General features: G+C 39.8%; 1 protein-coding gene across 2 annotated transcripts in view; it reads right to left on the minus strand.

Annotated features, from left to right (window-relative positions):
• Nucleotides 1–1,004: 1,004 nt before the first annotated feature.
• The window catches only part of ntn2 (netrin 2), a 31,767-nt gene continuing 11,867 nt past the window's right edge, over nucleotides 1,005–20,904 (minus strand). For both annotated transcript variants that reach the window (XM_077739406.1, XM_077739405.1), the window contains exons 3-7: nucleotides 13,195–13,383; nucleotides 10,363–10,512; nucleotides 8,554–8,607; nucleotides 4,854–4,928; nucleotides 1,005–4,767 (exon numbers count right to left, since the gene is read on the minus strand). In XM_077739406.1, the coding sequence (XP_077595532.1) occupies nucleotides 4,364–4,767; nucleotides 4,854–4,928; nucleotides 8,554–8,607; nucleotides 10,363–10,512; nucleotides 13,195–13,383 (872 nt within the window). In that variant the 3' untranslated portion in view covers nucleotides 1,005–4,363. The remainder of the gene's footprint in view (nucleotides 4,768–4,853; nucleotides 4,929–8,553; nucleotides 8,608–10,362; nucleotides 10,513–13,194; nucleotides 13,384–20,904) is intronic.

Here is a 20,904-nt window from a genome sequence, read left to right on the forward strand (position 1 = left end):
AGGCTGGAACAGATTAAAGTTATTTCAAGTAAGTACATTTGTGAGTAAATTGAGATGAGGTCATTACCATTTCTGTATTTTTAACTTTTTGTGACATTTTTATTTGGTGTGCAGCCAGGATTCATTTGCTTTTCAGAAAGAACCTGCCAATGTGCGGCATTGCTTGCAAGGAGCGCCGCCAGGAATTTGGGGCCCCGCGAAAAAGGAAAAAAAAAAATGGCACTTCAATGCCGCAAATTTAAAATAGTATTTTCAAGGGCCCTTGGAATTCCCATCACGGTACAGCTCTCCTGCTGAAAAGTATGCAATCACATCCATTTTGCACATTTGGATAGTTAGTTCGAAGGCAAAATAAACACTAGCTAAGTCTCATATCATTTTCTGAACCCGCTTAGTGGGAAATCTTGTCCCTTAAACAGCCAAAACACTGAACCTACCTATCTGGCCAATCTCCAACAATCTATTCTTGTCACCAACTCCCCAATTGGACCATAAAGCACTGTCCATTAAGTTTAAATGTTGTCTGGTAAAAGAAGCTGGCACAACAAGCAAAAAGGGAAGACAGGATGTCCAAGATGGATGCATTTGATGCCAAAAGGTATACAAACATCCAGGCAAGGTTTGGTAGCTTAAGCCAGGAGGGGTTTTAAATGATAAATGGTTGCTTTCTAGCAGGAGGAGGATTTTGTTTGGATTGAAATTGGGGAATTAGTGGAGTGAGAGCTATGTAGGTGACAGAGTGAAATACAAGGGGATGAAAAAAAGGAAAAAAAACAACCTTCCTGCTTTTGGAGCGGACTTTGATTGGAGGGTTAAGTTTCCAGTGAGGTGAAGTTTATTTACAGAGCTTTTGGACTGCTCACAGAGGTAAGGAGCTACTCTATCCCTCATTCCCAACTGGTTCATCCCCAGTGAGTGGAAACACGCTGGAGTGTACTTTCCGACATTCATTCTAATTTCCTTGGCTCGCTGAGAACAAGATGGACCATCAACACGGCACCAGCTCATTAACTAATAATTTATTTTTGTATCATTTAGATGAAAAAGTCAGTGGTTCATTGCCTCAAGGAACAAAAAGTACAAGACTTGGATACAGAAGTGAGGAGCAAAGAATGCACTAAAACATAGTCTGTGGATACGTCATGGGATGAGTGGGATATTACTTCAGACATTCATCGAGTTTGGATTTTCACAAAAGGATTTGAATAGTTCCAATCATCCCTGTGTCACATTGAGTAATTTTTACGCCCTCAACTATTTACAATAGGGCGCTTGTCATAGACGTTTAAAGGAAGATATTTTGTTTACCATTTGAAAGCAGGCCATCATGACAAAAGCACAGTTCTCAGTATTCAGAGCATTTCAAAGCATGGAAATTTGGTCATATGAAGGAATAAAATGCTGTATTTTGCAGACTATAAATCGCACTTTTTTGTTTCAAAGTATAGCTGCACTTGTGACTGATCCTCAGGTGCTACTTAAAAATGTTTGACATTTCAAGTTTGGTCAAAAAGTTATGTTGGTTCTAGAGGCTATTAGTCATTCGAGTAACTTAACATTACACGAAGAGGTTCCAATTTTGCCAATTATTTTCCATTTTATTGCTATTACAAGAATGTTATTTGTGGTTGGTCTCTGATCAAATACAAATTCCACAATTAAAGCAATTTCTACTCCAGTGTAACTTGTATACTGCATTTTTTCCTCTGGTGCGTCTTATAGTCCAGAAATGCACTGTGTCACTGGCTACCATTAATGGCAATCGATTGCAAAATTTGCTCCCAGTTTAAGTGGATTGGATGTATATCTCCATCAATGGCAGCCAATGAGATCAAATGAGCTCAATGGTGAAAAAGTCGCGGTTGGAGCAATGTAACGTCTAAATTGAGCACAAAAAGCAACGGAAGCGCAGGGCGTGATGTGCACATCACTTGTTTACTTACGAGGAGTAAATACAAATCGAATGCACCTGTGGAAGCTATAAAAATCTGCGGCGGAAGAAACAAAGCAAAAGTGTGCCTCTATTGCCAAGCTTGTTAATGGAAAACAACAGGATGGCTCTCCCTATGAGGCAAACTAAAAAGACGAGAACATCTGGCGCACTCTTATCTTCACTTCGATATTCAGGGTGGGCACTTGAGAGAGTCAGCCAGTAGAAAACATGGCATATGGGTTTAATTTTTAAAAAATATTTAACTACATTGGAACCTCCAAAGTTGCGTGGCTCAAATGTCTAACGAAACTTACCATTCTTGTCATCAAGTCTTTTTGGCTTTTTATTTCTGGCTATTCAAAAGTATATTCATCACATTTCATTTTTTTGTGCATCGTTATGGTTGTAATGCGAATCTAGGGATTTGTTTCTCAATATTTTATACGGGATTCATTCTTTCACTGCTATTGACATCCAAAAATGTGGCTTTTTTATCGTTCTGCTAAAATAAAAATCATAAAAAACAAGTCACTCCTCCCCAATACATCATAACTTGAATGCTTAATATCAATCAATGGTTACTCAGTGTACTAATGCTTTTATAGTGAATCATAAAATCATATTTGAACTTGTTTTAGCATCTAACTTTTGGTTCCAATGCACAATTACAGCTAGAATGTTAAGCCCAGAGTAATATACAATAGCAGTAAATAATGTTTATATATAAAATGACAAATCATAAAAATAATCAGTGATTCGTAGACTATAGGATAAGGATGTGATTGGTCACCCACTTGGAGGTTCCACTGCAGTTCACTTAGTCATGGGACACAATACTATGAGTCATTGATTCTTAACCTGAATTTATTTTGGTTACTTTTGCTTTCTGATTGGACTTAATAAACCAAATCCTAGTACGGGGACTTTTTTTTTCGAGCTACCAAACAAAATCAATACATTTAAAATGACTCCTTCACGTTTTGACAAACATTCCAGGGAGGGTAAAAGGAGCCCTTAGAATGCAGAGTACAGTGCACCACTGAGTAGATTTGGCCAACTCAACCTGCGCTGTCACTTATCGAAGACACTCAATACACAGCATGCAAAAAAAATGGCTCTGAGCAGAGGGGGGAGTGGCTCGATGGGTGCTTGGCTGATACGCAGCATAGGAGAGAGTCTTTTGGAGGAAGGACAAGCCAAACACACAGCCTTGGCCGTAGCCAAACAATCTCCGACTTTTCAGACTGCCTGTCAGCACAACGGCAGCCACGCCACCTCCACGTGAATTCAAATGCTTGTTTATCTTATACTTTACATTGTAATGAAATCTACAGAATGAAAGCGGATAAAAATCTGGAGAGCTAACAGAAGCTTGTTTTTTGGTCTCTACTCGGATCTGACTTTGAGAGTGTTGTAATTAGGTTAAAAAATATGACTGTCCTCATCTGGCAATGGATGACATGGGAGATAACTCGGGAGTTTTTTTTTTTTTTTTTTTTAGGCTGGCATTGGTTTGGTTTCTGGGGAGGCTCATGTGAGGGTCTTGATGGACCAGCTTAAACCACGAACATGCAAACATAACAAAACCAACGAGGATTGAAATGCGATCTTGCCATGTCATAATACAGTACCCTTTCAAAAACATTCCGGCTTCCTTCAGTCAGACTAAATAATCAGCTTCACTTTTTATACGTAGAATAATTCAAGTCTCGTCTTAATCTGCCAGTCACAAGACGCCAAAGGATTGAACGGGCTAAAAGAGCTTTTGAAATACCGACAAATTGTCTTTCTTCAATCCACGTTAGCTCTTCTCTGAGAGGGTCCAGACAGGGAAAGTTGAGGAAATACCCTCAGAAATATAACCCACGGGTGCCAACAGAAAGCGGATATGGTATGACTAGAATGTATGTGGGACGAAAAAAAACAAGCAGTGAGCTCGCTTCGTCTTGTATGGTGGCAGCAGCAAGTTTGTTGTTGGAGAATTCCATTCAAAAAATCTCCATTCAGAAAAGTCTGTAACCAGAAAATGGGTTGATAAATGTTCAACGCCCCATTCAAACTAGAGGGCATGCCTCGGACTTGGTTCTTCCTTCTTGGAATCCTTCGAGAAGAATTTTGGAAGGAGGCGTGTAGTGTGAAATGGAGGAGGAATGGTTCCAAAACCGGGAACGCCGCCTGCCTCTATGGAGACTCCATACCCTTTTTAAAGGTCCCTTCTTAAGGCAAACCATAGGACGAGAAAGACGTGACAATAAAAAGACAAATCTGTAAAAATAAAAAGTAAAATAATTATACAATTTACACAAAATGTGGTCCTTAAAACAGGTAGGGTACATGCAGTCATGGTAATGTGCAGTGTTCCCGCAATGGAAGGGACTGGGTTAGGTGGGCGTGTGGAGGAAGAGGAAAGCTTGGATCTCTGCTTTACCATCATGCTTTGCCACATTTCCCCTTCTTCTCTTTGCGCTGGAACTTCCTCAGTCGTCTTGTCCAAACGTCCCTCCACTGGATCACCAAGCTGTTCTTATCAGCCAGAAGGCCCACGCGTTCCGCCCCGGGGTTGGAGGAAGCTCCCCCGCCGGGCCCGACCCCCGTACCCGTTCCCGTTCCCGTCCCCGGGCTGGTGGCGCCACTGTCGCTACCACCCATAACCAGAAAGCGCTTGCTCATCTGGATTTTGGGGCATTTGCAGGCCAGGTCCTTCATGTGCACCCACAGGATGTTGTCTCCACGCTTTAAGGGCTCGCCACGACTCTTGTACACTGACATGATGTTGACGGAAAACTTGGCCCAGTCACCCACAGTCTCCATGTCCAGTACGTTCACTTGCACCGCTAAGAACACGACCAAAAACAGGCTTAGTCAAACTATCCCTTCGTGGACTGTTGTTTTCGACAATAGATAAATAAAAACAACCTACCGTAATCCTTTTTACAATATTTCTTCATATTAATCTTCAGGTTCCCCTTCACTGGTTTGCAATAGGAATCACAGTCTGCCAAAAGAAGAAAATTAAATTAAATTAAATCCAAATAACATTGTACATGGTAAAATTCAGAAATAAACAAAACAACTTAAAGGATTGATGTGTTCAAATAATCCTTTATCTGTAAATTAAGTGACACATTTTTTTCAGGACTAAAACATTTAATAAGTAGTTTTAAACCATTTCCCATTCATTGTTAATTAAGATTGGAGGTAAATTGAAAACTGTAATGTACTCTCTATTTCCTTTAATGACAGAAATTGCAATAAAAATGGCTCCCTATATTTAATTGTACATAAACACCTACAGAATATCCTATTCTTATAAACTTTGAAGTGATTTGTAGCACGAGGAGAACACCAATGAAATGTGGGGAATAACTTTTAATTAAAAAAATTGCTTTTGTTTCAGTATCTTATTGCACACCCGGAAATATGTCATTTCCAAGCGCTAATTTATTTAGAAAGCTCCTATTGGATTACATGGCAAGAACTCCAAGGATGATGTTGAGATTATATGGTGGTTATTTTTCGTGTAAGAACAACACTACATTTGACAAGCACCTACAAAAAGGTGGACAAAAAGCAGCACCAAGGGGCAGGTGAACCATAGCAGATGACTCCAAGTGTTAAGTTTGACATGTTTTCTCGGTGTTTGAGGAAAGACAGAACGAGGTGGAAGCAGGTCACGCTTGGATGGCGCGAGAGGGCTTTGGCAGCCGAGACCACACATTGGCCAGAGACACATTAAAAACACTTTGCCTCTCGAGTGCTTGTAAATCTACAATGGGAATGTAGTACTTCTCATTCTGACGTTGCATAGAAAAATGACAATCATTTCACTTTGGATGGAAAAACCCTGAGGCAAGCTAGTCTGTAAGCACATGTTTGATTTTGATCAAAATTCAAATTTCTGCATGGTGATGCAAAAGGAAGGGGCGCCTGCTGTATTAAGAACAGATGAGTATTATCATGTTTGAAATGTGGAAGAGTGCTGAATTCACAGATTTTATCGTTTGGTGGAGAGACAAGAGAAAAAGGATAAAAAAAAATGGTTTCCCATGTTTCAAGTCAAGCGTCTTGAGAGGACACCGTGCTTGGAATCACCACGAAGTTGAGAAACCACATGGTGGTAAACTTAACCGGGCCCTTTGTGGTCTAACTCTTTTCTAAAGGAAAACCAGTCCGTCACGTTGCCTACCAAAGTAAATCAATCAAAAGTGACCGCACACAAAATGCCTGAGTCGCATGCAAGTGCGAGTGCGTGCACTTTTTGAAGAAGGATTTAAAAATAAAATGGAGTAAATGAAGTTGTTATGAAGGAACACATGAATTAATATAAATGTCAAAAGTCCGGGAAGTTTGGCTGCGTATCAGTAAGCCCAAGATTTAATAAGGCACAGAAAGGAGAGAAGGAAAAGAAAAAAACTTTAACTGTTTGTTGTATGACTGTAAAAAAAAGAAAAGTTTAACAGGAAAGGCTATTATTTTCTTGACTGGTGCAAGTTTAGGTACAATTCCGACTTGTTTAAGTGGGCGTTGGACATTTGGCAAACATGCCAAGGTATTTAAAATGGGCATGAACAGTCAGCACTAATCAACGTAGATCCTCCCATTCCCTTCAAATGTGTCTTACATTTTTGTGCAGTAGTCCTTATTTATAAAAAACTTAAATCCTTGTAACAGTACACATTTAACATTGAAAAGACATCTTAATATAAATATACTCCGATTTCTTAAACATATATTAACTTAAATAATTTTTCTGACTCCCAAACATCCTTTTTAAGAATAAACATTAACTTCTATTAACGGCAATGGAAGTCCAAATCATTTGAACCAAAATACCATGGCAGTGATGGTAGTCAATGCTGTAGGGGGGAGCCCTAAGAAAAATTCCTCCATTACTTTCTAAATCTTTGCTTTGTAAAGGTCTTTTCATTGTAGGTGAGCGTAGTTTCATATGCAGCTCATTATCATGTACGTGTGCATGCAAGTGTGACAGGCATGCATTTGTATGAGATGTGCATGGATTTCATTAGAGCAACGGCAAATATGTGCACGCTCCTACTTCTTGTATAATGCGAACTATACTGTGGTTGGCCCCAAGGTATTGGCAGTGAAATGTTGGCAGGGAGAACAGCAAAAGCGCGTTTTCCCATGAGGAGCCACTTTTCACCTGGAAAAGCTCTCGCCAAAAGAAAAAAAAATAAATAAATCGCCCGCTGACCCAGAAGACTGGCCCAAAGTGAAGGCTTCTTGATGCCTTCGGCCCCTTGAAATCTTTTCTCTGCTTCGACAAGGACAAATTGCATCCTCCGCCCCTTCTTAACAAAGCCAACAGTGGACAGTAAAGTTTAAAGAGTGAGAGAAAGATGCAGTTAGCATATTTTCAAGAGTTGGAGGGGTTTTTGAGCATTTTCCCAGGGAAGAAGCAAACACTTGTTAAACTGTTCAGTTGAAGGTCGAATAAGAGTTTGAGTGGAGCAAGGGGGAAGCTTTGCTTCTTCCATTTCTATGTCAATGGTCTCAAACTCAAGATCAAAATCCCCATCTGACTCACCACATCATTTGATGTTTTTTTTTTGGCTAAAATGCTTTGTTCTTTCATTTTTGGCAGACATTTGATACAGCAATCATACATTAATTTTCCCCATTTCAACACGTTTTTCCAGCATGCCAGGGGGAAATCGCAAAATAAAATATTTGAGGTTATGGAAGTGGAGTACAAATGAACCCAACACTGAGTAATAGTAAACAATTGATTAAAGCCGTGTTATATTTGCTCTAACGTGTACTGCGCGTAACATTTGAGACTGTGAAAAACTGTCCCAGGAGAGGCTAGTACTAATGCTGACCATGTGATGGAATGAGTCACTGAGTTAAAGGGAGTTTTTCCAATAGAGTAGATGGCATGAACTTTTCAAAAATATGGTGACTTATACATAAAATCAGTTGATTCCAGTTAGGTGCTATTAGTTTTAGCAGAATACTGTTTGTGCTGGATCAGTTGGAACTAAAACCTGGACCAAAAGCAGCCCTTGAGAACCAGTTTGAAGACCCTGGTCTCCATGTTTGAATGAAGTCAAGTGGATTATGTTTAGGCGCCCCATTTGGATTAATGTGGAATAGTCATGAAGCAGCACGAAAAAGATCTTCTTACATTGGAACTCACACCCATTAAATGATTAAAATTCCCAAATCAACATGAATCAAGAAGAGAAAATAAGGGTAATTGAGCGGAGAATTGGGGGTTTTGAAGGAGAGACTGAACCAATTTCCTCTCTAGGCAGTTGCCAGAAGTCTTTTCACGCCTCAAAACGCTTCCTTCCACTTTATCTACCACGTACGCTGTAACCAATCACCTCTCCTGTCTGTTGGCCGGCCTTGTCATTGGAGCCCAGGCGATGCTTTGAGCACCTCGAGGTCGAGGAAACTTGGCTAAGGACGTGGGTTTTACAGACAAAGGGGGGAAAAAAACTTTGCCCGGGCCAAAAAAATTCAAAAAAAAAAGGAGGCGCCCCACCCTCCATTAATATTTATTCCACATCTTCAAACTGGAGGCCAGAAATGTGAATTAAAAAAAGTGTTTTTGTTCCTATCGTTAAGTAGTCAAAGGGTGAGTTTACACCAACCTGCTGGCTCCTCTGTACTGCTCACCACAGCTGTGGGGTTCACCACCGGGATCTCTGAAACATACCAAAATAAAAAGGTTGTTTCACAGATGAAAAATAAATCCTTATATTTCAATGACGCCACCATAATGGGAAACATTACGAATCCACCTTGAGTATGTGTATATCAGAGAGAGCAAAATTTATAATAATCGAATCAGATGATAAAACAATTCCAAAAAATATGTGCTTTGCTATTAAAAACTGCCTGCAAAATGTTTTGCTCTGACTAAAAAACGGGACGGAAAAAGGCTGATGAATGATAGTGTCAAGTGAAGAAAAAATGAACATGCTCAATAAATGCTCTGCTATTAAATAGGCAATACAAATTCAGTTTTAATAATATGTGCTGAATAGGAGAAATACTGATCCAGAGATGTTAAATCCCATTTTTTTGTGTGGAGATCCCAGACTTCTTGTTGAATTATACTGTTTCAAATTGGACACTGCTGTATAATCTACATATTAGCAAACACAGACAGATGGACAGATGGGAAGGGGGCAGTTTGCTTTTAGATAATCTTGAGACAGATGCTACCAGTCAAGCTCCTACTCCTCTGGCTTTCATCATGGAAGCCATCGTCAACTTCTTCTCAATTATAAGCAACTCTATCAACATAAACAGAGTTCCTTTAACGATGACATTTGATTGGATGTGATTAGATGCTCCTAACTAGGCCAGTTTGACATTTTGGCTTGAGGTCTTGGATGACTGCTTTGACTCAAAAATATCTCTTCAAAATACTATTTAACTCATAATTGAAAAAATAAGGTCATTACAGCATAGAAAATGTGCTTCTCGGGGATACTTTGACTCCAAAACAAGAAGTGACACACAATGAGAGGATCAGTGTGATCAGGGATGCTGCCATCAAACATACTAATTGGCTGCTTAACAGCCTTGTCTTCTGTCTCGGGGCACCACAGGAGCAAAGATGCTCCCCAGGACGCCATATTGTCACCTACAATGTTGTCATTAAGCCTAACAGAGCTAAATTTATGCGTGTGTCGCACACACACATACACAGTGTTCTTTTTTGGGTAGCTGGATGGTTCAGTGGCACTGAAATGGTTGGGGTCTGCCATCCATGACCGCGGTTCTTTTTATCCTCGCCTTTTGGCCATCTGCTCCGGAGCTACAACGCGAGAGAAACAACCATGTGGCACCACGTGGCACCGTGCGGGGTGGCGCGGCGTGATGTTATATTGGCAAAGGTCGTTTTTTTGAGAGAGCTTGTGTTCCAGTCACAGTCTGCTTGCCCTTTACTTTGCCTGACAGCATGGGCAGAAAAAACATCAGACGGAAAATTCCCGGCAATCTTTGTGGCACGCACCAGTTAAATTTAAACATTCAACACCAGAGATTCAGGAGAAAAATAATGAGATGAAAAAGGACACATGGAAATAGTAATATGTGTTCATAGAGCTAAAAACTAAAAGACAATTGCATTGTTTTGTTATGTTTTGGTGAGTTTTCCACTTCAAAACATCTCTCTGGTTAAACTCTCACACTTTATCATGACTTTGCATCGGTTTGGCAAACATTCTCACATATGTTTTGGACTTTCCTCTATGAAATTATCATAGCGTGTCAATGGCAGAGAAAAAGTGACTTTAAATTACGCCCTCTTACCACTGTGACTTGTGCAAATGCTGCTTTCACTTTAGTTAACATTTTTTCTGTAGCGAGCATGCCTTTCATGAAATACTTTGCTCCCAGCTGATACTGAATTGCTACCAGGTCAAGCGTGTGATTGTGGGTTTACTCACTGATGCAGGGGGCAACGGGGGATCGACTCTGTTGGTAGCCTTTGGCACAGCGATTACAGGTGATGCCGGTGACACCATCCTTGCAGGGGCATTGACCTGTGGTCTGGTTGCATGTCTTACCCGCTGCTCCGACAGGGTGGCAGTCACAGGCTGTGGTGAGAGCCAAAACAATGAAGTCAGAGTAGAAACCAAAGCGGAATAACATTTTTAGTGAGTTTGCTAAACCATGAAAATAATGAGACCCAATCCAAAAACAATTATGGCATTTTAATGTGTGACTTTTGAAAAGAACTTTATTCTGAAATAAAATTCACTTTTGATATTTGGGCCCACCTGGATTTGTATTTTAAAATGTAAATCATTAACTGATTGAAATCAGTTTCATGTGTTTTAAAGGAATTCATTTCAAAGTCAATGGGTGGGTGAGAAAAAAAAAAGGTAATGAGGTGAGACGGTGGGTAAGAAAGAAGTGAAAAACCATACGTGGACTATGTCTGTATCTGGGAAGTTTTTCTAATGCCTGACTGGTGACACGTCACTTCTAAACTGTTGCAAATCCCGGGCCAATGCCAACATAAATAAGCAGAGCTCTGCTAAGCTTGTTCTCACATGGTTTTTGGTTCAAAGAGCTATTAAATAGAACATGATTGTCTAAGAGACTCATAAATTCACAGGATTTTCATGTGGATCTGAGGGATTTTGGGCAATGCTGGACAGAACAAGTGAAGGTGAGGATGAGAAAGACAGAGATGGAGGAGTTCAGAAAGGTTAAAGACACTCAGATTTTAAATTTTCCGCTTTTGTTTTACTTTCAGAGATTGATTCAACAACTGTGGCTAAGCAGTCCAATAAATGTGATAAAGACAGTTAGGCCCCAAGGCTTATCATGAAAAGATCTGAATGACTTGGTCATGGAAAAAGCATAGAACACTTTTTTTCCATGGATTTCCAGGCAGCTGCAAACACGCCACGTTTTCTTTCCGTAACTTGACGGAAGTGTGAATGTGTTTATTTCTACCAGGCATTTTTGAACCACTAGAGCAGAGCGCCGTACGAGAACGCCCACCTGTTAGATGGACCTTTTTGAAAAGCTGAAACGAACCCAAGAAGGATCTGGCAATGGGGCGAGGCGGGGATTAACTAAAGCTCAGATCCTTAGTAACACATTTGCCTTTTCCGGGCAAAGCCGGACCATTCCACAGGTGTCAAAGTGGTTGTGATCCATTAGAAGCGGACGTAAATCTGACGCCCTCAGAGTCCGTGCAAAATCCTCACCATTTCAGGTCATTCCGGCTCACCCAGAACAGTTGGGCTTTGATCGTATAGGTTAAGCGACTTAGCCAAAGAGTAATAGAGCGGCATATGGTTTCACATGACACAGGGGTCAAGTTAGGAAATGTTTCTTTTGCCACTAAGTGTCACCTAAAAAAATCATCCAAAAATAAGCCTTCATCAGGTGCCACAACCTTTTTGGAATTCCCTGAGTTCAGCCTTCATTAGAAGGAGTTTAAAATCCATATTTTTCATTGGATATTATTTCAGATAACTCAATTGATTCCACGTACAAGCCAGATACAAAAAAAAAACATATTTGAAGTTTCTTATGGAAAATTTAACAGATAATCCTTCCCTAGATTGACCCAATGGAATGATTTCTCCTGTACTAAATCAGTAGACACCCTTTTATTTGATGTGGTGTTTGGGGTCTGCAAGCCCCGCCACATAGTGAGCGTGCGTGTCAAATGGACGGACGTCATTGCTTCCTGGCTGGTAAGTGAACAGTACCAAGTCAACCAAAAAACAAGAACATGAGCTAGAGCAGACGTTCTAAAGAAAACAAACTCAGATTGTTGAGACATCACAGTTTATGGGCTTTGTCTGCCGTGTTCAGTAAACAAGACGGCAAATATGAGCAGGTCGTAAGGGGTTTTGGGACAGGGGTGTGTGGTGTCGATCACTGCCCCCCCCCTCCCTTTCTCCTTGCTTTTTTCCCCCTGGAGTTTTATAAGGGGGCTTGGGCCAGTTAAGAAGCAGTAAAAAGTTCTCAGATGTTGATGGCTTTTCAAGCCTGTGTGACTGCAGCTGTGACGGACGTTGCGTTGGGATTTGCAGTCCTTTTAATGGGCATTTGTTTATCTGATTAAAGCCTCTTGTATGCAAATAATGGATGTTTGTCCATGGTTATTGGTTAGATTAAGATGTTCTTGTCATTCTTGTTTTACAACTTTGACCCAACAATCCATTGCTTGGATTTAAAATTGGTTTTAAAGCCTTTTATCAATAGTTTGTTGTGGTCCTAAATGGCCAAGTTATTGTCTTGTGGTCAAGACCACACTATTGGGAATTAAACATTATTCGAGCAAAATAAAGTTCATATCGCTCATTTACAGAGGAGGTCTGATTAATACCAGATTCTGCCTCATTGTCCAGCTTTCCTCTTTTTTTAAAAACACCTGTATTTTATTGTCGTAACTCTACTTCAGATGTGACATTCACCCCATTCACGCATATCACGCCTTTCACCTCTATTTTACCCAAACATATGGCAGTTAGAGCAATTCAAAGACGATCAGTTGAAAGAAAAAGATAAAAACTTTACACCCAAATTGGAGTAAGATTTCCATGACATCTGGGATGCATGAAACAAAAGGGTGATACTACATTATTTACATCCTTATAATTCTGCTTTGATAAAACATAGTTCACAATTTGTTTTTTGTGCTTTTTGAAGTAAAATGACATTGTTACTTTGAATGTGTCCAAAAATTAAAACACATTCCTGGACACCTGAAGTAAATCCGCGTTAATGCAGGGCTTCATGCGAGGACATACCTTTGCAAGCTCTTCGATGAGTGATAGGTCGAGCCAGGTCTCGGTAAAAACCCTCCTTGCAGTAGTGGCAATGGCGACCGGCGGTGTTGTGACGGCAGTTCATGCACACTCCTCCACTTTTCCTCCCAGAGAGCTTGTATAACTCCATGTTGAAGCGACAGCGCCGTGCGTGCAGATTGCAGTTACACGCTATATGAAGAAAACAAGTAAACATGGATATTAGTATGGTTATAAATGAGACAAAATAATTCAGACTTACTGTAAGGCCTACTGTTATATATTTCAAAGATATATATAAAAAAGTGAAGGAACTTTGCAGATGCATTGGATGATAGATTGTAAATAAATGGGTACATCCCCACAATCTGTCCTAGGGAAGAGTCAATGTTTACAACTATATTGGCGTTTTGAGCTTGGCCGCAGTGCAGGAGCTCATACATCAAAACTACATTTGCAGGGCTCATTTCTCTCTTTCATAATTTATGAATGCAGTTTCCTTCACTCCATCCGTTATTAATCACCTCAAAATGACACGTTAATCCCGCAGCTCGCTGATGAATAAAAGCTCCCAAGGCCTATTAAAAGGAAAACGGGTTCAGATACAGGAAGAGGTCTAAGCTTCTAGATGAGGTGAGCCAGAATGTAATGGGACATGAGACGTAAGGTGCTTTCAGTTAAAAGTGGAACTCGGACTGGTTGCTCTCTTAACATTTAAAGTTTCATTTTGCATTTGTGATTCAAGTCTATAATGGAACTTGCTCATGTTTATCTTGTCAAGATTGATTCAGGACCAGAGCGAGGTAAAGTGGCGCTAAAGCATAATTGTTTTCTCAACTTTCTTGGCTCGCCTTAGTGTATACATTACTCTAAATACACTGTTATATTGTAGCTTCAAATCAAGGGAATAAATGTGTTTAAGAATAATAGGCAACATCACATCAAAAGATGACTTAACCTAGTGCACATCTATTTATAATATGTATAAAACAATGTGCGATTATAGTGATTTCTAACCGCTATGGTCATTGAAACAGTGAGATTTTTCTCATTTAAAGTTTTTACTGTGGCTCATTAAAATGGCATTACACAGATTTAAGGTTTCTATGGCAAGGCTATAGAATCTATTTTCCAGACAACAACCCAATGTACCATCACAGTAAATCAAAAGATGTTATTTTAAAAGGTACAATTACTACACAATGTTGCCGCAATCACGAGAACTGCACCTGATATCCACACAGAGTAGGAAGCCTGTCACCAGGCCGGGGAAATGAGGCCGTGTTGTTGTTTTTTTTTTTTTTTTTTTTTTTTCCCGGTCACCGATCTTGGAAAAAAGGGGGGAGCACATTCCCAGACTGTTTCCCAATTCCATCTGGTTACTATGCTGTCCAATTTGTTTGGAATTCAGACACTAATCAAACAGTACGTCAAATATGAATCAATAATGAAGTTGCTGCCGAATACTAAGGTGCTCCATCCAACATGATATTGACCAAAGAGCAAGTGAAGAATGTGAAATATTCATAATAAATGTCAGATTCAACGCCTCTTAAGTAATATTAAAAACCATTTCAAAAGGAAAAAAGGAGAAAAATTCTGTTTTGCAATTTACCATCTTAACATCACATACAGCTGCGAGCATTAACACATTGTCGTCTAACATGAAAGTGATGGATCATGTTTTTTTGTGCAGCTCAAGAAGTGACGGCTGTCTAATGGCATCTTGTTGATTTACTCTTTGTGCAGCAATAGGATTGTCCAGCCAAGTACAGAGAGGTACTTTCAAGTGTGGAGAATGTAATGAATCCTACACTTTGAGTGTTTTAACATATGTGGTCGAGGATGCTTGTCAAAGCTTATTTGTGGAATTATAAGAACCTAATAATGCAAAAACATGGACTATATGTGATGTGCAGTGGTGCCTTGCAATACAAGTTAATTTTTTCCCCCTTAAAATGAGTATTTCAAATGACTGAACCTGTCTCAAACACGCTCTCGTATTTTACAAAAACATCCAGAAATAACATATTTGGATTGGAGTTACTATGAGTTCTTTTGATGACCACAAAAATACACTTGAACACTAACCTGACACTTGGACAACCCTCAAGCCTAACTTAAGCTTTTACAAGGTCCGATTTCACTGTGTTAACCTGACATATTTGTTAAACCTGGAAAAAATGAACTGTATAGTGTTGAACATAGTAAAAATGGCCCACGGGTTGTCAGGGAAATCACACAACAAACAAAAACGGTTGGCAAACGGTGCGACTACATATCATTTTTAGTACGCGAGAAGAATATAGCCATAAGTCATGAAGATAAAGAGCAACAAATTGGAGGTAGTATGTGATGGAATTACGGTTTCAGTCAAGTAGAAGCCAACATTCTCTTCAGCACATTTCTGGATGGACTCACTCCAAAGTGCTTTAAATAGAGGGAACATGCCAGGTAATATATTGACTCAAGAACAGCTCAGTATTCTATTTTCGCTCTCCAAACAGGCACTCAAGAGCCAAAAGCGCAGAGCTTTTGTGTCAAGAATTACCAATGACAAATCAAGCCGTTGAAGAGTGATCTCAACAAATAAAATGCAAGTATGTTGGTGAACCAACAGCCGCTGGGGATAAATCTGACCTCATTTTTCCTTCACCTCTACCAAAGCCAAGGTGGTCCGCAAAGCCAATTGATTTTGGACGCCTATGTAACTCGTGCAAATTCCGATGACTAATATTGGGAGAGTGGAGGGCGACTAACTCTCTGACCACCATCGTTCTCTTTTGTGATGCTGCAACACATCATCTTCGAAGATGCCATTCTATGTGCATGAGTGTGATTATTTGTAGGTCTGAAATTAGCCTGGCAGCTCCAGCCACCTGCTCAGGACACTGAGAGGGGACCACCCGGTTAATTACCTCCATATTGGTTTCGTGGCATCGGCACAGAGTGGTGAAAAAGACAAAAACACATCATGTGATTCTATGATGTAAAGGAAGCCATAAGAAATCCTAATACTGATCAATATAAGGAATATGTGCACATATGGATCAACTGTAAATGAGTGTGTTTAGACATTTTAGAGGATACAGTTTGTATAGAGAATTTGTATTTTATCAGGGAATGCTAAATAAATATTGGAGGACCAAATGGAAAACATCAGGCTAAACAGTCATCTGTTAACATGGCACAATAATAGTTTTCAGACAGTGATAGTGTAAACAATATAATGCACTGTAATTTGGATACTAAACTAGTTCAATCCACAGGATTAACAAATCCTTTAATGTTTTCATTTTCAGAATAATTTCTAAACAATTTGGACAACACTAAAATGCTTAGAGTGCGCTTTCTGCAGTTATCAGTGTGATAAACAACACATGCAAATATAAGGCCAAAAAATACAACTCAATACGCCTTTTCTTCTTTTTTCCACCACAAAGAAAACTTTCAAATTGTAAATGTGCTTCTACTACTTCCCCCAAAGTGTCACTTTCACTAACAAATACACGCCATGCATCAAAAACAGTTGAAGCGAGTCAAAACAGAAGGATTTGACATATCGGCGGCCGCAAACAGATGGACGCAATTTCATCAAAAGTAAAGAGAGAAGAGTTCATGGAACAGTCCTGCACTCGTGTTCTCGCTTAACAGTTCGGCTCTCACAGCCACCAACAACACAAACGCGTTGGCTGGAAATGGCGTCTCTCTCGTTCCTGGGTTAACAAAGCCCGCAGGCTTGCAACAACATTGAAAAGAAGAAAAACGCCATGATTTCAACGACAAAAGCGAGGGTCTCCTTTCAGCCGAAGGGGGCACTTGGTAGGAAAAGTCACTGGTGGGAAAGTCAGGTTGATTGCTACCATGTGTGGGCGCGTGACTTGATAAAGCGGCATGAGCACTGCGTATTAACACTTCACCCCTTTCTAATTACTTGACGAGAAGACTGTCAATCAAAGGAATTAAACCAGAGTAGCAACAACACTTGTGGTGTATTATGCATTTAGATAAAAATGGGAAACTTTGTGGCCTTCAGGTTTGGATATTCTACAAAACCTTGAAGATATTTGATATTTGACCAAATTCCTCAGGTGTGTAATTGTTCAAATGTATAAGTGGTCTCCTTTCCATGCAGAAAAATCCGTAATCCATCTTCTATTTGAGTTTAGTCTTGTAAGTAATTGATGTGACGAGACCCTGTTAGCCTGCGGTGACATGGGAGTTATGGGGAGGGGAGGTCTTCAAGTCGATTAACGAAAGTAGGATAATGACACATAGGGGGCAGTGGTATCAAAACAGTTTTTCTCTTTTCGATGTCTATATTTGGTATCTCATCATAGGCTTGTATGCCATGTTGCCCTCAGGCGACAGACGTTTGACTTGAGCTTTGAAAATTTCAGATTCTATTTCAAGAGAATCCAATCCAGTACGCATATCCTCATGTTACAAATGAGATAAAGTGGTGCATTGGCTTTGCCTGAATCCTGCAACTTTTTAACTTTTATTTCATTAGTCATTTCTCAATTTAAAAGTCTTGAACAAGCGGTTCTTCTACAAATGGAAAAAACGTTGTGACCTCCACTTGCCCTCGGCTGGGGAAGAAGAAAACAAAAAAACAAAACAAGAAGGATGGAAGGCCTATTTTGAAATGCTAATCAGCATCAAATAACCATCTGCCTCTTGTCAGAGAAAGAGAAAAATGACAAAGTTGTCTTTGGGGTTTCCACGGCACTAGGCACATCGGTGGGCTTATTTGGAGCCGGGTTCCTCTTGGCTGGCCTCTTCATCTCTCAGTTTCACGCACACAAACACGTCTGTTGTTTCACACTGGTCTCTCTGAGGAACCCGTCTGTCAATGTCCCTTTAATTCCTACTAACAGGTTCCAAAAAAGCTCAAAGTGAGCACACCAAAAGTCCTAAAATAGTAGCATCCGTGTTTTTTTTTCCCTGCACCGCTTATTCTCATTAGGGTCACGGATGAGATGGAAAATAGTATCTTGGGGCTGACAAATCTTTGACTGCTTATACCAGGCTGGCCCCGAATTGGCTAAGCAAGTACCAATGTAGTATTTTGATAGAGTCATATCTAAGTGTTTGGATGTAATAGGTTATATAAATTTTGACTAAAATCATATTGGAGCAATTTTTCCTCATGACAAAAAAAATCTAACTGATTAATCTACTCTACTCACATAAAATACAAAACAGAAGCATAAAAAAAGTATAAATAAATAGTTGAATATTCCTCATAATTTTATTTCTATTGAAAATCATTGATACCATACTGTATATATAGTTTGTTATTTTTAATCTTACAGATTTCCCCATATATACCATGACAAATGCGCCCTGTTTTTCCTATAGGAAAAACAATACATAATACAGTGCGTGTGCGTGAGGCCTTGAAATCTTATGTGAGGTCGCAGTTTGTAATTTTATAGAACATAAGATGTATATTGCTAAACCACATCAATTCTGGGAGTTTTGCCAAGATTGGAGTACTGAATCTCTAAATTGTGAGGTAGTTCCCATTTAATATGCTCCCCCAAAATAGATTTCAAGGAAAATAAACAATATTCCTCTACTTTTTCTCCCTTACTAAATAAAACAACACTTTAATGAATAAAAGCCACAGTTGGCAGACATGATCTAACAGCATTTATTTCATAAGTGGTACTAACTATTTTTAAGCAGCATAACAAATTGAGAAAATGTACTTCAGGTGATGACAAGTATATTTATACGCAATGTGTGTCTGCACCTAGTACTTATTTATTCGACTGATTCAATTTAAAAGTCAAGTGCATAAAGCCAGACTTGCATATCGGCGATGGCTTGCCAAGTGCAATAATTCCCAAGTAGTGCAATAAAATATTCAGCGCCACACCTTCTACTGCACTGCCAACTTTTGGGCTCACCTGCAATCTTGAGAAACAAATTCAGATTCAAGGTGCTGTTAAATGACCCGTGGCGTTAGTGCTCTGAATGTAAACCAGTGTAACATACTGGGATCTGACTAAACTAAGCTCCATTAGTAATGGATGGTGCCTGGCTCAGACCTGGGAGCATCTCTAAGTTGCAGTTCCTGTACTACAAATGAGCAAAAAGAAGGACTGGAGAATAATTAAAACCCATTAATCATCTAGGACCCGTGTCACATGACTCTAGAAGAGGCCTCTCATCCTATAACGTCTCTTTTAGCGGACTAAATAAAGTCAACAAACAGTATTTTTGCTCAGGCATGGGCTATACCAGCAAAAACAACAATACTCAATCACAAGAGGCAACCAAAGAGAAGCAGTTGCATCTGTTTTTTCATTTTTTTCCTCCTCCAGTCTGCAGATGAATTATAGTTTTTTTCATCACGTCTTCATCAATATGAAAGGATTGCCCTCGCTAACCTTGAGGACGGGAATCGGTACTCAAGTGTGTTTAAGATGGAGGGAGCAGATGGGATTGAAGAAGTGCATAATCTCGACTAGAGAGGTGAAATTAGTGGCCAAAAATCTATCCTAAGAGCCACCATGCATGAAAATGAATGTGTCTGCTAACTGTACAATATAAACCTTAAATATTATATGTATAATTACACTATGGAACAAGTCAGTAATCCGACCTATATTATTTAAGATCAAGCATCAGATGCCACATTTTCTTTAATATTTTTAGAACAAAAAAAAAATTCAGGAATGGTAAACAAAGTCGAACAGCAAATTACACTACAAAAAAAAAATCCTAAAATCATGCCATGGCAGTTTTTATCATTTATTCCCCCACAAAATACCAACCCAATTTAGAGTTCATATATATTTTTACAGAAAAACACAGTACTAGACCCATTCCTTTTTTCCTAACTGAGCCACTAATCATTTAAAGATCGCAAAGCTATTTGTTGAACTACACACGCGCCACGCTCCTATTCAACGACACGGGCCAACATCTTATCGCCAACTTAACTACGTCACCACCCTGCAAAAGGATCACGACCCCCACACCCTCCTCTCTTTAGACCTCACCTTCCTTTAAAAAACACCCTCAGGCCCTAGTTTGGATTCCAGTAACACCTAAGGGACTTCCCTACTTAGTAACTTGCCACCTTTTAACACATTTGTCCTGTCTAAACACTTAACAAGCTTTACATTTGTTCCTCACAAAGCAACACACAAAGAAATCAACATGGGACTATCCAAAAAAGCCCCATTTTGGATGACATACTACACATGAAAGATTTTTACAGCTCCCTGATGATCATTTGGAACCGATCCTACCAGAAGAGCCATTTGGAACCTCACATCCCGCACATCTGGGTCTGGCTTTTTGACGTATCGGCATGTAAGAAGGTATAGCGTGCGGGGAACTTAAATTGGCTTGTATCAACACCGGGATTAGGTCATCCGAGTTGGACCGAGGGTTATTTGGGCCCAGAAATCCCGGATAAAGGCGACATATACATCCCGTAGAGAAAAGGCCTACAGGAAGCGGGTGTAACATTTCAGAAAAAGGCTACGGGACATTTAAAAGAGGGCGTATGCATAGGCACGGTGAGGAAAAAGCACTGAGGGATTTAGAAGATATTGTTGCAGAAGCAAGCGCGTGTCTTGAGTAAGAGAAGGAGCAGAGGGTAAGGTTTAGTTGGCATGGAAGAGCTGAATTTTTCCCTTTTTGGTTTTGTCACTCAGTCATTCTTAAACAGGTCTGGCATTGCTAAATAGT

This window comes from Stigmatopora nigra, chromosome 18 (genome assembly GCF_051989575.1).
Source record: "Stigmatopora nigra isolate UIUO_SnigA chromosome 18, RoL_Snig_1.1, whole genome shotgun sequence".
Taxonomy (NCBI): Eukaryota; Metazoa; Chordata; class Actinopteri; order Syngnathiformes; family Syngnathidae; genus Stigmatopora; species Stigmatopora nigra.